Source organism: Trachurus japonicus, chromosome 4 (genome assembly GCF_045865225.1).
Source record: "Trachurus japonicus isolate A0001 chromosome 4, Traja_1.0".
NCBI classification, from domain to species: Eukaryota; Metazoa; Chordata; class Actinopteri; order Carangiformes; family Carangidae; genus Trachurus; species Trachurus japonicus.
In genome coordinates this window covers 35,019,259-35,033,496 of record NC_140910.1, presented here as the reverse complement: position 1 = coordinate 35,033,496, position 14,238 = coordinate 35,019,259, and the positions used below count along the sequence as shown (strand labels likewise).

The following is a 14,238-nucleotide window of genomic DNA, read 5'->3' as shown; positions in this document are numbered from 1 at the left end:
CGGAGCAGAGCCGTGAGCTGCTCAGAGCTACGCTACAGAGGAGGCTCATTATGGGATTTCTTGGTTTCCCTCATCAAACTCATCAAATACACAATCCAACAACTCCACAACGCTCTGGTGGACAAGTTGTGAGCTGCACATTCACCACACTATGAGATAATAACACAACGTTACCACACAGAGTTGTTTTAGAGGTAAATACAGAGACTGCTTGATGAAAAACTGTCCCTGAAGGCAACGTGCATCAGTGGTTTTGCATGAATTTCCCTCTAAAACAACTCTGTCTGTCAACTAAATGTTGACTAAATGTTGAACTATCCCTTTAAGGGACAGCTGATTTCCATCTGCGTCTCCCAACATGGAAAACACAGAAGACACAGACACAAACTAAAGTACAAGAGAAAACCTGACACATAAACTGACCCACATAGACACAGACACAGTCCCCACAGTTAAAAAGACCAAGTCAAGTGCATTTGACAAAGATGTACACTAATCTATAAAAGCTGAGTCATCATGATACAAAATATGTTACAGGGCTTCTGGAGCTGCATCTACAGTCTTTGTTTTAGTGGCTCCCTCTTCTCTAACCCTATATTATATGTTAAGCTTCAGATATAAATGATGCTGCAACTACACAGCAGTTCAAAGTTTTATTTATCACATGCTGAGGTATAATACTCAGTTAGCAAACTCAGTGTTAACAGGGTTTTCCCTGTCAAGCCAGATGTTTTATAACATCGGCAAGAAGAAAAAAAACATCTAACATTATTCAGTAGGCTCCCTATACTACGTAAACAAAGATGTGTGTGTTGCATTTATAAGTCTGACCGCCTGACGCAGTGCTCCTGTGGTGTGTACCAGTATTTGGCTGGTTTGAAATGTGCGCGAGAATTTCCTGCATTATGAGTGTTAGATTTGCGGGAATCGGTTAAATTATGCACGATACTCGCAGTCCCGCAGCGAATTTCAGGCTAGGGCTGTTCGATTAATCGATTTCAAATCGTAATCGCGAATATTTGCCTAGGACGATGTTAAAAACGTGAAATCCTAAAAATGTATTTTTTACTCTAACTAGGGTAATTACGGTATTGCCCCCGTTCATGAATCTGCGCTGCGCTGAATATCCATAATGACTGCTGCCTCCTTCCTCCCATCACGCTCTCCCACTGCTCTCCCCACACACTGGAAACAAGCATGTCGGCATTCTGCTATGACCAGCGTGGATTTCATTGCCGAAAAGACCAACAGCCCTTTTCCACTACACAGTTACAGGTCTGCTCGGTTCGGCTCGGCTTGCCCGTCATATCACAGCGGTACTGTGATATGACAAGGATTTTCTAAGTTACAGCTGAGTTCTTCAGCGGGGGCGGGGTCGTCATACAACAGCGGCTACAGCCGTGTCGTCTCGACTACGGACCGCGTGGTTTTCCACACAGCAGACATTTAACTCAGGTGACAGAATAACAACAGTTTGTCGGTGTGTTTTTACTGTAAAATGAGCGGTATTGATTCTCGTGACGGACCTATGGTCGGACGTCGCGCTTGCGACTCTTCCGGTGACAACGCTCTGGCCAATCAGTGGAAGGCAGTCAGTTGACGTCACGTTTTTAGACAGACAGACAGACAGACAGATGTGCTTTATATATTGCATATTATTTTGAAAAACTGTTTTGTATTGTGAAACAAAGTTTTGAATAAAAAAAATAGATAGATAGATAGATAGATAGATAGATAGATAGATAGATAGATAGATAGATAGATAGATAGATAGATAGATAGATAGATAGATTTTTTTTTAAATTAGACTCTAGGTCCATTTAAAAAGACACAACCAGCACACAAAATAGTTTGTCATTTAACAAAAAAAATCGTAATCGGAAATCGATTTTTGAGAGAAGAAAATCGAGATTTTACTTTTGGGCAAAATCGAACAGCCCTATTTCAGGCCCTAATGCCCAAGTTCCTATTACAAAAGCTCTTAGAGTAATTCTATAGATTTGTTGGTTTTTTTTGCAGCAGCAGCAGCATTATGGGCTAAGTTTTTAAAAGGTTAGTTGTGTGTGTTTGTCCCCCCCCCCCTGCAGCTGGACCTGCTGTGGACCAGGAAGCAGAACGTGATGTACAACCTGTTCGACTGGCCGACGCGGCGCCACGCCCGCCTGGTGGTGCTGACCATCGCCAACACCATGGACCTTCCAGAGAGGATCATGATCAACAGGGTGGCCAGCAGACTGGTCAGTACCGTCACAGCTGTCCACTACAGATACCAGCACATGGACATGATGCTTATTCAATTAAAACAAACCAACACATGCTCTTAGTTTAGTTTATTAGTTTAATAAGGGACAGTGTGCAATTACATTAATCATTTAAAGGAAAAAGCTATGTAATAATGGTGATGTGACAGGTGTATCTGTGCATATCAGATGGAAACAGAGACAAGAAGTGCTAACGACAAAGAGAAACAGCCTAATGAGTCAGACAGAGAGCCTTCTAAATTAGGCTTCACCCAAAACCCTAAAAACATTTCTAGGGGAAACACCGTGTTGAGTGAACCTTTGAATATATGGAACGAAACTCTGAATATGAGTGTCGGCTGCTGCTTCAGCGTTTATGAATGAAACTTGACTGACGGCATCGAGGCGTTATGGGGCTACATAAACTACTACACCACTATTGAATTTAAACTTTTATTTTATTTGTGAAATTGCTAAAGCGAAGGTTTCAACGTGGGCTGTTTGTGTGTCAGGCAGCAGACTCGTATCTGCTCAGGTATGATGTGACAGTTAGCATCAATTATTCATTCAAGGTTCATTCAATACATTCAAGGTTCATCCAATATATTCAGAGTTCATTCAATATATTCAAGGTTCATTCAATATATTCAAGGTTCATTCAATATATTCAAGGTTCATTCAATATATTCACAGTTCATTCAATATCAAGGTTCATTCAATATATTCAGAGTTCATTCAATATATTCAAGGTTCATTCAATATATTCAAGGTTCATTCAATATATTCAGAGTTCATTCAATATATTCAAGGTTCATTCAATATATTCAAGGTTCATTCAATATATTCAAGGTTCATTCAATATATTCAAGGTTTATTCAATGTATTCAAGGTTCATTCAGGAAGTGATGATGGTCTTGATAGGAAACTTTTTTCCAGTGAGAGGATGACAGAAGCAGACAGATTTAACGGTGTTGTTGCATTGTGCGCAATTCCCACATCTATAGGACGAATCTCCTTGTTGTTTACAACTACTTCCTGGTAGAAAACCAGCATGAGAACAATAGTGACGGACGAGAGTTTCACTATATTTATCTACTTTTTCACGTCACTATATCACCGTTTAGACTAATCTGATGTTTGTAAAGTTTATAAAACCAATGATTGGACAAACATTACTATTTACGTGTGCACATTTTTGTAATTAGTCATGGTTATCAGAGATTAGCCGGGCTAACGGTTAGCTACCTGTTTAACTTTAATAACTCAGTGACTCAATAAACGCTCCATGAAAAAATATTTTCTCCAGCGGATATCTGAGTTCCAACATGACTGAGCTAACTGGAGTAGTTTCATGTGGTGTCCCACAACGGGAGGGTTTTAACAGCTGACGTCCTGCTGTTAGCCTAGCTACCGCTGTTAGCTTAGCTACCGTTAGCTTAGCTACCGTTAGCTTAGCTACCGTTAGCTGTCCCTGTCAGCTGAGCCACTGATGCTTTCTAGACACTGTGATTCCCCCAAACTGAATAAATACAACACATAGCAACACAAAACACACACACAGAAATAGTAATGTTTCTTCAATCATTTCAGATTTGTCTAAACGGTGACAGGGCGTGAAAAATATGATATATAGCTAAACTCTGGTTCGTTACTACTGATCTCATTCACATTACAGCTGGTTTTCTACCCGGAAGTAGAATGTAAACAACAAGGAGATTCGGTCTATAGTTTCCATTTGAGAGCGGTCTTGGGGCGCTCACACCTAGTATCACAGGACGATGCTAATCACCAACCTGACGGACGTTGTTGTTGTGTGTGTGTGTGTGTGTGTGTGTGTGTGTGTGTGTGTTGTCCTCAGGGTCTGACCAGGATGTCGTTCCAGCCGTACAGCTTCAAGCAGCTGCAGCAGATCATCACGTCGCGTCTCAACAAGGTCAAGGCCTTCGAGGAGGACGCTCTGCAGCTCGTGTCCCGGAAGGTAAAAACAGTAAATGTGACATTAGGAAATAAAAGTATCTGGGAATAAATAAAAATGTTGTTTTTAATATAAAAATAGATGTATTTATATTTCATTTATATCTATTTATCATCCTATTTATTTAATTCGGGACTCATTTCATGGCTATATATATTTATTTGTTTATGCATTTATTAATTTATTTCATTATGACTAAAACGGCTTTCCATAAAGATGATGTTTGAATATTCCCTCAAAAAAACAAGAAAACACATAAATGAGCTGATTGTCAACGACATTTTGGCCGTATTTAGTTCAACATACGGACATGCAGATTAATAAATAAAACAAAACACTTTATTTTACTGTCAAATGATTGAATTCAGTTCATTTTTTTTTTTTTTTAATTTCTCACTAATTTGTGAGGGGAAGAAAAAACAATCTAATTTGCAAGTGTCATGTCAAAGAATATTTGAGGCTTTTTTTTAAAAAAAGTCATAAACTTTTTCCTTCCTTCCTCCTTCCTTCTTTTTATCTATCTTTCCTTCCTTTTTCCCTTCCTTCTTTCCTCCCATTGTTCCCTTTGTCCTTCCTTCATTCCTTCTTTCTTTCCCTTTGTCCTTCCTTCCTTACCTTCGTCCTTCCTTCCTTCCTTCTTTCCCAATCGTCCTTCCTTCCTTCCTTCTTTCTTTTCCTATGTCCTTCCTTCCTTCTTTCCCTTTGTCCTTCCTTCCTTCCTTCCCTTTGTCCTTCTTTCCCTTCCTTCCTTCCTTCGTCCTTCCTGCCTTCCTTCCTTCTTTCCCTTTATCCTTCCTTCCTTCTTTCCCTTTATCCTTCCTTCCTTCCTTCATCCTTCCTGCCTTCCTTCCTTCTTTCCCTTTATCCTTCCTTCCTTCTTTCCCTTTATCCTTCCTTCCTTCCTTCATCCTTCCTGCCTTCCTTCCTTCTTTCCCTTTATCCTTCCTTCCTTCTTTCCCTTTATCCTTCCTTCCTTCCTTCCTTCCTTCCATCCCTTTGTCCTTCCTTCTATCCCTTTATCCTTCCTTCCTTCGTCCTTCCTGCCTTCCTTCCTTCTTTCCCTTTATCCTTCCTTCCTTCGTCCTTCCTGCCTTCCTTCCTTCTATCCCTTTATCCTTCCTTCCTTCTTTCCCTTTATCCTTCCTTCCTTCCTTCCTTCCATCCCTTTGTCCTTCCTTCTATCCCTTTATCCTTCCTTCCTTCTACCCCTTTATCCTTCCTTCTATCCCTTTATCCTTCCTTCCTTCTTTCCCTTTATCCTTCCTTCCTTCCTTCCTTCCATCCCTTTGTCGTTCCTTCTATCCCTTTATCCTTCCTTCCTTCTATCCCTTTATCCTTCCTTCCTTCGTCCTTCCTGCCTTCCTTCCTTCTTTCCCTTTGTCCTTCCTTCCTTCCTTCCCTTTGTCCTTCTTTCCCTTCCTTCCTTCCTTCGTCCTTCCTGCCTTCCTTCCTTCTTTCCCTTTATCCTTCCTTCCTTCTTTCCCTTTATCCTTCCTTCCTTCCTTCATCCTTCCTGCCTTCCTTCCTTCTTTCCCTTTATCCTTCCTTCCTTCTTTCCCTTTATCCTTCCTTCCTTCCTTCCTTCCTTCCATCCCTTTGTCCTTCCTTCTATCCCTTTATCCTTCCTTCCTTCGTCCTTCCTGCCTTCCTTCCTTCTTTCCCTTTATCCTTCCTTCCTTCGTCCTTCCTGCCTTCCTTCCTTCTATCCCTTTATCCTTCCTTCCTTCTTTCCCTTTATCCTTCCTTCCTTCCTTCCTTCCATCCCTTTGTCCTTCCTTCTATCCCTTTATCCTTCCTTCCTTCTACCCCTTTATCCTTCCTTCTATCCCTTTATCCTTCCTTCCTTCTTTCCCTTTATCCTTCCTTCCTTCCTTCCTTCCATCCCTTTGTCGTTCCTTCTATCCCTTTATCCTTCCTTCCTTCTATCCCTTTATCCTTCCTTCCTTCGTCCTTCCTGCCTTCCTTCCTTCTTTCCCTTTATCCTTCCTTCCTTCCTTCCATCCCTTTGTCCTTCCTTCTATCCCTTTATCCTTCCTTCCTTCCATCCCTTTATCCTTCCTTCTTTCCCTTTATCCTTCCTTCCTTCTTTCCCTTTATCCTTCATTCCTTCTTTCCTTCCATCCCTTTGTCCTTCCTTCCTTCTATCCCTTTATCCTTCCTTCCTTCGTCCTTCCTGCCTTCCTTCCTTCTTTCCCTTTATCCTTCCTTCCTTCCTTCCTTCCATCCCTTTGTCCTTCCTTCTATCCCTTTATCCTTCCTTCCTTCCTTCCTTCCTTGACCCAGTAGAAGTAGAGTAGTAGATCATATTAAACATGTGAAATGAAACTGACGTGTTTAATGCAGCTGTTGTTAATGAACCGAGCTAGAAGCCTCTAGAAGCCTCGGTGTTGGTCGATGTGGTTGATGTGGACCAATCAGAGCCTCGGTGTTGGTTTCCTCTCCACCAATCAGAGCGTCTCTCCTCTCCTCTCCTCCGTGCTGCAGGTGGCCGCTCTGTCGGGCGACGCTCGCCGCTGTCTGGACATCTGCCGCCGCTCCACGGAGATCTGTGAGCTCTCTGCTGCTGCTGCCGCCACCGGCCCCGCTGGGTTGGTGGGGATGAGTCACGTGATGGAGGCGCTGAACGAGATGTTTTCCTCCGCCTACGTCACCGCCATCAAGTACGAGCCTCACTCAACACGTTTTTACCGCTGGGTCTTAAAAAGTCTAAAATCTAAAGTTTAGGCCTTAAAAAGTCTTCAATTCGTTGAAGTATTGTGTTTAAGTCTTAAATAATTTTAGAAAGGTCTTCATTTTCTAACCTCAAATGCTTAATAAAATGCTCCCGCGACGCTTCATTGTGTTTTATTGAATGTATTTACAGACGAGCCCAACTTATATATAGCAGCCAATTTACTTTGCAATTCTTTTGTACGTTTTTATTTGTCATGATAAAAGTCTTAAATTTAATCCATAAAAGGTCTTAAAAAGTCTTAAAAAGTCTTAAATTTGAGCTGGTGAAACCTGCAGAAACCATTGCCACTCAGGTTGCACCTTTAGCAACAGTAAGTGACCGTTGTGTGTGTGTGTGTGTGTGTGTTTTTGTCGTTTTTTTTTCTCTAGGTGTGCGTCGGTGCAGGAGCAGCTCTTCCTCCGCGCCGTCATCGCTGAGTTTCGCCGGCTGGGATTGGAGGAGGCCACGTTCCAACAGGTAAAACTCCCCAGATGCTTCGAGTCACAGCGTCACACACACTTCAGCTGATAGATAGATAATAGATAATGCATTGGTACAGAATCAGGTCTTAAATACCACGGTGAAGGAAAAAAAGTAAGATTGTGGGGGATATTTTCCGCATTATCTGGCAACCCTGGGCCCTTGAATGGCTGGTCCAGACCCCCAGATTTAAAATATGAGACTTGTTTTTGCTCCGCTAGACCAGTTCTGAGTTCAAGTTTAAGTTTCATTCACTCCAGCCGTTCTGGCCTTGTTGCCTTCAGTCAGTAGCTGCTCAATGTGCTTTTTATCTGAAACAAATGTTCCCTTCACGTTCTTCTCAGAGTTCACCAGAATGCTTCATTTATGGGTTAAAGGGACAACCAGGAGTTTTGTAATAGCGAAGTGTTTCCACACTACATTTATGAGCCTCCGCACCGTGAAATTCTTTGACCGGTACAAGACAGACTCATGTTTTCATTCATCAAGAATTAAAGTCAGAGCTGTCGTCCCTGCGACCTCTGTCACCGTCGTGATTCTTTAATTTCTTTCCTTATCTTTGCACTATTACCATCACCACACTGCACTGCACTGCACTGCAACTACACACGCACATCTTCTGTATCCATTGCTGAAAAAAAACAACAACAACAACTGTGGTGTGGAATGATAGATAGATAAATAGATAATTTTATTACAGACTCTGGGTCCAGTTAAAAATACAACAACACAACAACAGACAACCACAACATACGGGGTAGCCTAGCAGCCCCTTATTAAAAGACACTTATACCAGTGTTTCCAGAACAGTGACGTGTAACGTGTGGCACTAAATGCAGCATTTGTCAGTTCCATCACAATCTGATTTTCTGAGTTGTCCAGACGACAAATGAACTTATACATGATATTTCTTAAGACAGACTGGAGAGTGTTGACTCGAGCATTCACAAACATTTCAGTGGCGCTGGTCCATCTGGGCTGTTTTAACAAGATTCTCAAAGAGTCATTATATGCCACTTGTAGTCTCCGAAAACTCGTTTTTTTTGTAATTTGACCACAGATGTGCAGTGTACAGCGGTGTGCAATAAGCTTTAAACAGAGTCAGCTTCACATCATCAGAGCAACAGCCAAATTTCCGTCTTAGCACATTTGCTTGCACATATAACATGCGAGACTCATTTGTCCTCATTTGACAGGCAGTCGCTCTAAGATACACTTCTTTATGGAGGCACTTTTTTACATTCTGCCGAGTAGCCCTGGAAAATTAACAGCTCAATCTTAGCTGTCCCAGAATGTAAAAAAGTGCCTCCATAAAGAAGTGTATCTTAGAGCGACTGCCTGTCAAATGAGGACAAATGAGGATAAACATATGATTTTCCCTGACTTTAAGCTGTCAGGTCAAGTTTTAAAAACCTGTAGTCAGGTGAAATATCTTGGTCATGTGATCACAGACACACTGACTGATGACGAGGACATTCTGCGTCAGTCTCGCATGTTATATGCACTCAGAAATTCACAGAAATTCCACATACTCGCTGACGCAGCATGCATCATACAAATGGCTGAGCAGTCAGTAATGAGGAAGACAACAGAGACTCAGCCAGACCCAGAAGATTTGAAGGGCAGACGGAGGAGAGAAGGGGGGAGCTGAAGGATGACAAAGGGGGGAGAAAATTATTGAATTAGTCAGACTGTAATATAATAGCAGAAAGAGATGAGGATAATGCGAACATACACACGAGGGGAGTTGGGGGGGGTTGGAAGACGATCACATACCGTCGTAGTTCCCACCATAAACGGAGATTCGGCGGCGTTATTCTCATGACTCGCCACGAAACCGAAAGTAAAGAAACGCTGGTCGGCTCGCCCAGCATTTCCACCACCACTAATAATAACAAAATAACCATAGAGACAAAACCATAGATTTATCTAAAATGGACCATTAACAAGTGGTAACGTAGACTCATCCACATTAACGTGAGACTTTTGGATATGTTAATATGGAGAAACTCCTCGTTGTCCCTTTAATGCAAAAAGTTGAGAACCTCTGGGCGAAGGCAGAGACACTAAACTCCTTTTTCTATGAAAATATTTGGGAAGCAACTAAACTGTGTGGCAAAAAAAACCAGAACCGCTCTCAAAGGAGCGCCGTAGAGTAAAGATGGACGAAGGAAGTTGTGCAGTGGTTGTTTTGTTTCTCCGATGTCGAGGTCTTTGCATTCCTCGTTGCACTGGACTGCTACAGCAGGTTGCTTTGTGGGTGTGTGGTGTTCTGTCCTTGGGCTGAGACACACACCGGCCTCCTTCCTTTCTTTCTTTTCTCTCACTTTTCTTTCTTTCTTTCTTTCTTTCTTTCTTTCTTTCTTTCTTTCTTTCTTTTGTCTCATTTTTCTTTCTTTCTTTCTTTTCTCTCACTTTTCTTTCTTTCTTTTCTCTCACTTTTCTTCCCTCCTTCCTTTCTTTCGCTTTCTTTCTTTTCTCTCACTTTTCTTTCTTTCCTTCCCATTTTTTCTCTCACTTTTCTTCCTTCCTTCCTTTCTTTTCTCTCACTTTTCTTTCTTTCCTTTCTTTCTCTCACTTTTCTTCCTTCCTTTCTTTTCTCTCACTTTTCTTCCTTCCTTCCTTTCTTTTCTCTCACTTTTCTTTCTTTCCTTTCTTTCTCTCACTTTTCTTCCTTCCTTCCTTTCTTTTCTCTCACTTTTCTTTCTTTCCTTTCTTTCTCTCACTTTTCTTCCTTCCTTCCTTTCTTTTCTCTCACTTTTCTTCCTTCCTTCCTTTCTTTTCTCTCACTTTTCTTCCTTCCTTTCTTTTCTCTCACTTTTCTTCCTTCCTTTCTTTCTTTCTTTCTTTTCTCTCACTTTTCTTCCTTTCTTTCTCCCCTTCCTTCCTTTCCTTCTTTCTCTCTCTCACTTTTCTTCCTTTCTTTTTCCCCTTCCTACCTGAGTGTTTTTTTTCTTTCTTTCTTTCTTTCTTTCTTTCTTTCTTTCTTTCTTTCTTTCTTTCTTTCTTTCTTTCTTTCTGTCTTTCTTTCTGTCTTTCTTTCTTTCTTTCTCATTAATTTCTTTTTTTTTTCTCTTTTTTTTCCATTCTAAGAAAAGACAAAAGAAAGACACAATAATCAGGTGGCAGTAACATAAAAACCCATCAACACCATAAAACATAAGGGAGAACAACAGCATATTAACAGCATAAAATAATCAAAACATATAATCAGTAAGTGCATACTACATATTTTTACACGCATCATAAATTCATATCATAACTCAATAAATAAAAGATTGAATAATTCACTCTACAGCCACCATAAAAAAGAAACAGCAACAATCCCCAAAACAAAAAACATACAAAACTACATTAACTATATTGAATCTTCATCCCAAGTTGTTGTTATTGCGAGGACTATCCATTTTTTTCTCTCTGCACTATTTTTCTTGTTTTTTGGCAGTATCGTTGTTAGTGAATAATGATGGTGTTAGTTTCTCTGACACCTCAGCCACATACGGGATGACGACGTTGTTCCTCTTGTTTAGTTTTTCTTTCTCAACCACTTTGATTGGAGGATAAGATTATGGGCCTGTCCCACTTCTCCCCCTAGCCCTAAATATTTGCCCTAATCCTATATTTTGCGCGTTCACGTGTAGGGGTAGGGTGTCCCATTACTCTAGGGAGCAAGGGGAAGTGCGATTTTGCCCTTAAAATCAGCCCTCAAAATGTAGTGAGGCCCGATGCTTAAAACGGGTGGAAGATGAAATTACCCGTTGTCACGCTCGATCGCCGTTTAGACAAATCTGAAATGCCTGAAGAAACATTACTATTTCTGTGTGTGTTTTAGGGCTGCCACGATTAGTCGACTAGTCACGACTACGTCGACTATTAAAATCGTCGACAACTAATTTAATAGTCAATGCGTCGTTGTTGTTTTTTATTTTTATTTTGTTTTTCTCTCAAAACTGCTGCCGCACCTTCCACACACGCACCCGCCGCCGCAGCCGCCCACCACACACACACGTGCACTCACTCACTCCTACACATAGGTGTTCTCTCTCTTTTCTCTCTCTACCTGTCTTGTCCCTCATCAAGCGGCACCGGTGTAACCCCCCGCCCCCCCCCCCCCCGCCGCCGCCGCCACCGCCGCTCCTCACCCTCTCTCTCTCTCTCTCTCTCTCTCTCTCCTCTCTCTCTCTCGTCTGTCGTTTTAAATGAGAAGCGCTACTAGGAGCGGTACCGCCGCTCCATCGTTTTAGGTCACGGACTGAAAAACAGCCGTTCGTCATTTAAAAATAAAACCGCGGACTTATATTGGAACGTTACCGCGTCTGGTCACAGCGTCCTCGTCACGTAATGAGCGCTCGTCTTACTGTAACGAGGAAGTCTTCTCTCCCGGCGTAAAACTACGTCAATATTTTCCGGTAGCTTCTCATCACAGTCCACACCTTGCAGAGTTTGAGCTGCACCTCAGTTTCACTTGTTTTCATTTGACAGTTTCACACAGAACTTTCTGGTGGAGTCTTTCTATGTTTCTCCCTCTGTGACAGTAAAAAGGGAACATTTACATTTTTTCAGACAAGACGATTGTCTTATAAACTATTCGATTTTTTTTAACAGAACGACTATTATTTACACTGAGCAAGTTATATTTGAATGATAAGCCTACCAAAACTTTATTATTGTCAATAATTCCTTAGTTTCAGGTGTCCACCTCATTTTATTTAAATGTAGCTATGTTTAATGCCAGAGACAAATGAAGGAAAGAAAAACCTAAAAAACCTTTAAGTATTTATTTTGGTGTTGTTTAGGCCAGTGCCTTATCCTTATTTTACTCAGCTGTTTGCACTTAATGCTACAGTTAAAGCTGCATATTTCATTAAAAGTTTAATGAACCATCATCTTAATTGTCTTTATTTTTAGTTAGCATATACCTTAAACACTTCAAGCTGAAAGCTAATGATGGTATATAAGAGCAGCTGCATGCTGGTGCGATAATCTGTATGTTTTACATTCAATTTACGTATGATCCGATTAGTCGACTAATCGAAAAAAATAGTCGGTGACTAGTCGACTATCAAAATAATCGTTTGTGGCAGCCCTAGTGTGTTTTGTGTCGCTATGTGTGGTATTTATTGGGGGAATCACGGTGTCGCATCAGTGGCTGCAGCTGACAGGGACAGCTAACGGTAGCTAAGCTAACGGCAGCAGCAAAGCTAACGGCGGTAGCTAAGCTAACAGCGGTAGCTAAGCTAACGGTAGCTAAGCTAACGGCGGTAGCTAAGCTAACAGCAGGACGTCAGCTGTTAAAACCCTCCCGTTGTGGGACACCACATGAAACTACTCCAGTTAGCTCAGTCATGTTGGAACTCAGATATCCGCTGGAGAAAATATTTTTTCATGGAGCGTTTATTGAGTCACTGAGTTATTAAAGTTAAACAGGTAGCTAACCGTTAGCCCGGCTAATCTATGATAACCATGACTAATTACAAAAATTGTTTAGACTGAGATAAACAAACACAGCCAACGCAACAGGCAACACAACAGCTGGAACCACTGGCAGTTCTCCTGAATGAAACTAGTAGCACGCTCCACCGGTATAATTGTAAACATGTGACGTATGTTATCACGTTCGCTACGTTTACGGTTGAGGGCACTCAAAACCAAGTGGAAGATTTAAGGGGGATAATTGGGACAGGGCCTATGCATCACTTTGCTTCCTGCAGCCAAACAAATCAAACCTCCCATTAATCACCAGCAGCAGCAGGAGAACCATTGACTATGGTGATGAATGAATGAATGTTTTATTTTGGTGTCATGCCACCACTGTGGCCCATCCCATACGAGATTACAAGACACAATAACAAATACAAAAAACAAAGACTAGACAGTCCTTCCTGTTGGTGTTACCTGCCAGTGTGACATAAATAAACTATTTCAGATTACTTTCAGTACTCAACTATACATCGCTCTTCGTCTCGTTGCCCAAGCCTTTTCAAGAAATAAAGAAAAAAAATATTCAAATGAAAAAGAAGTTTTATCTTCTCAGCATCGTCCAACCACACAAATTCGTTATTTGGATCTACTTTACTAAACAGTTTTAGTCTTATAGAGTCATAAAAAGGACAGTAGAACACAAAATGCATTTCATTCTCCACCTCTTGGACGTCACATAAATTACAAACTCTATCGTCTTCTGCTGTGCCGACATATCAGCCTGTCTCCATATGAAGACCAAGAATACCAGCTCTCAATATGAAGCACACAGGGATCTTTTCTTTTTAGACAAATTATACAAAACATAGTTTTCTGGGCCAAATAAATACCTGTTTTATTTCACATTAAGTACGCAGTTTTGGTTTACCCCAAGTATCTAATGCCCATCTTATCTTTACTTTGTTGAAAAATAATTTCTTTTAATACGTTAATCTCAACTTTCTCTTTGTTATAATAATGGTCCTCATATCCAGCTCTCAGCAGGATGTCATTATGTCCCTATCCCGTGCCCCAGGTGATATTAGTACACTCTGTTCTGAACCTCGTCCTCCATCAACGTCTCCATTTTCAGCCAACTTGTTCCGACAGCTTTCCCCGATGGAATCTTAAACGCCTTCCTTACCCATTACACTCTCTGGTGTCAGTCCTAGATTTATATCCCAACATTTCCCCCGTGGCTCTCTCTCCCCGAACCCCATCCCAACATGTCCATATATTGGTACATGACCAAAATATAGGAGAGTGGTTGTTGTGGGAGTTGAAGCTTTTAGCCCAGGTTAACTTGACTCGTGCACCTTTACTGCATGGAAAAAATGTCCATAGGACTCTGGTGTAAAAAGATTAGAAAG

At 41.3% G+C, this 14,238-nt stretch overlaps 1 protein-coding gene across 1 annotated transcript in view; it reads left to right on the top strand.

Moving 5' to 3' along the window:
• Positions 1 to 14,238, top strand: part of orc1 (origin recognition complex, subunit 1) — a 54,693-nt gene that overhangs the window by 39,474 nt on the left and 981 nt on the right. Inside the window, exons 14-17 of the mRNA XM_085775255.1 lie at positions 2,088 to 2,237; positions 4,099 to 4,218; positions 6,700 to 6,875; positions 7,318 to 7,405. Of these exons, the coding sequence (XP_085631381.1) occupies positions 2,088 to 2,237; positions 4,099 to 4,218; positions 6,700 to 6,875; positions 7,318 to 7,405 (534 nt within the window). The remainder of the gene's footprint in view (positions 1 to 2,087; positions 2,238 to 4,098; positions 4,219 to 6,699; positions 6,876 to 7,317; positions 7,406 to 14,238) is intronic.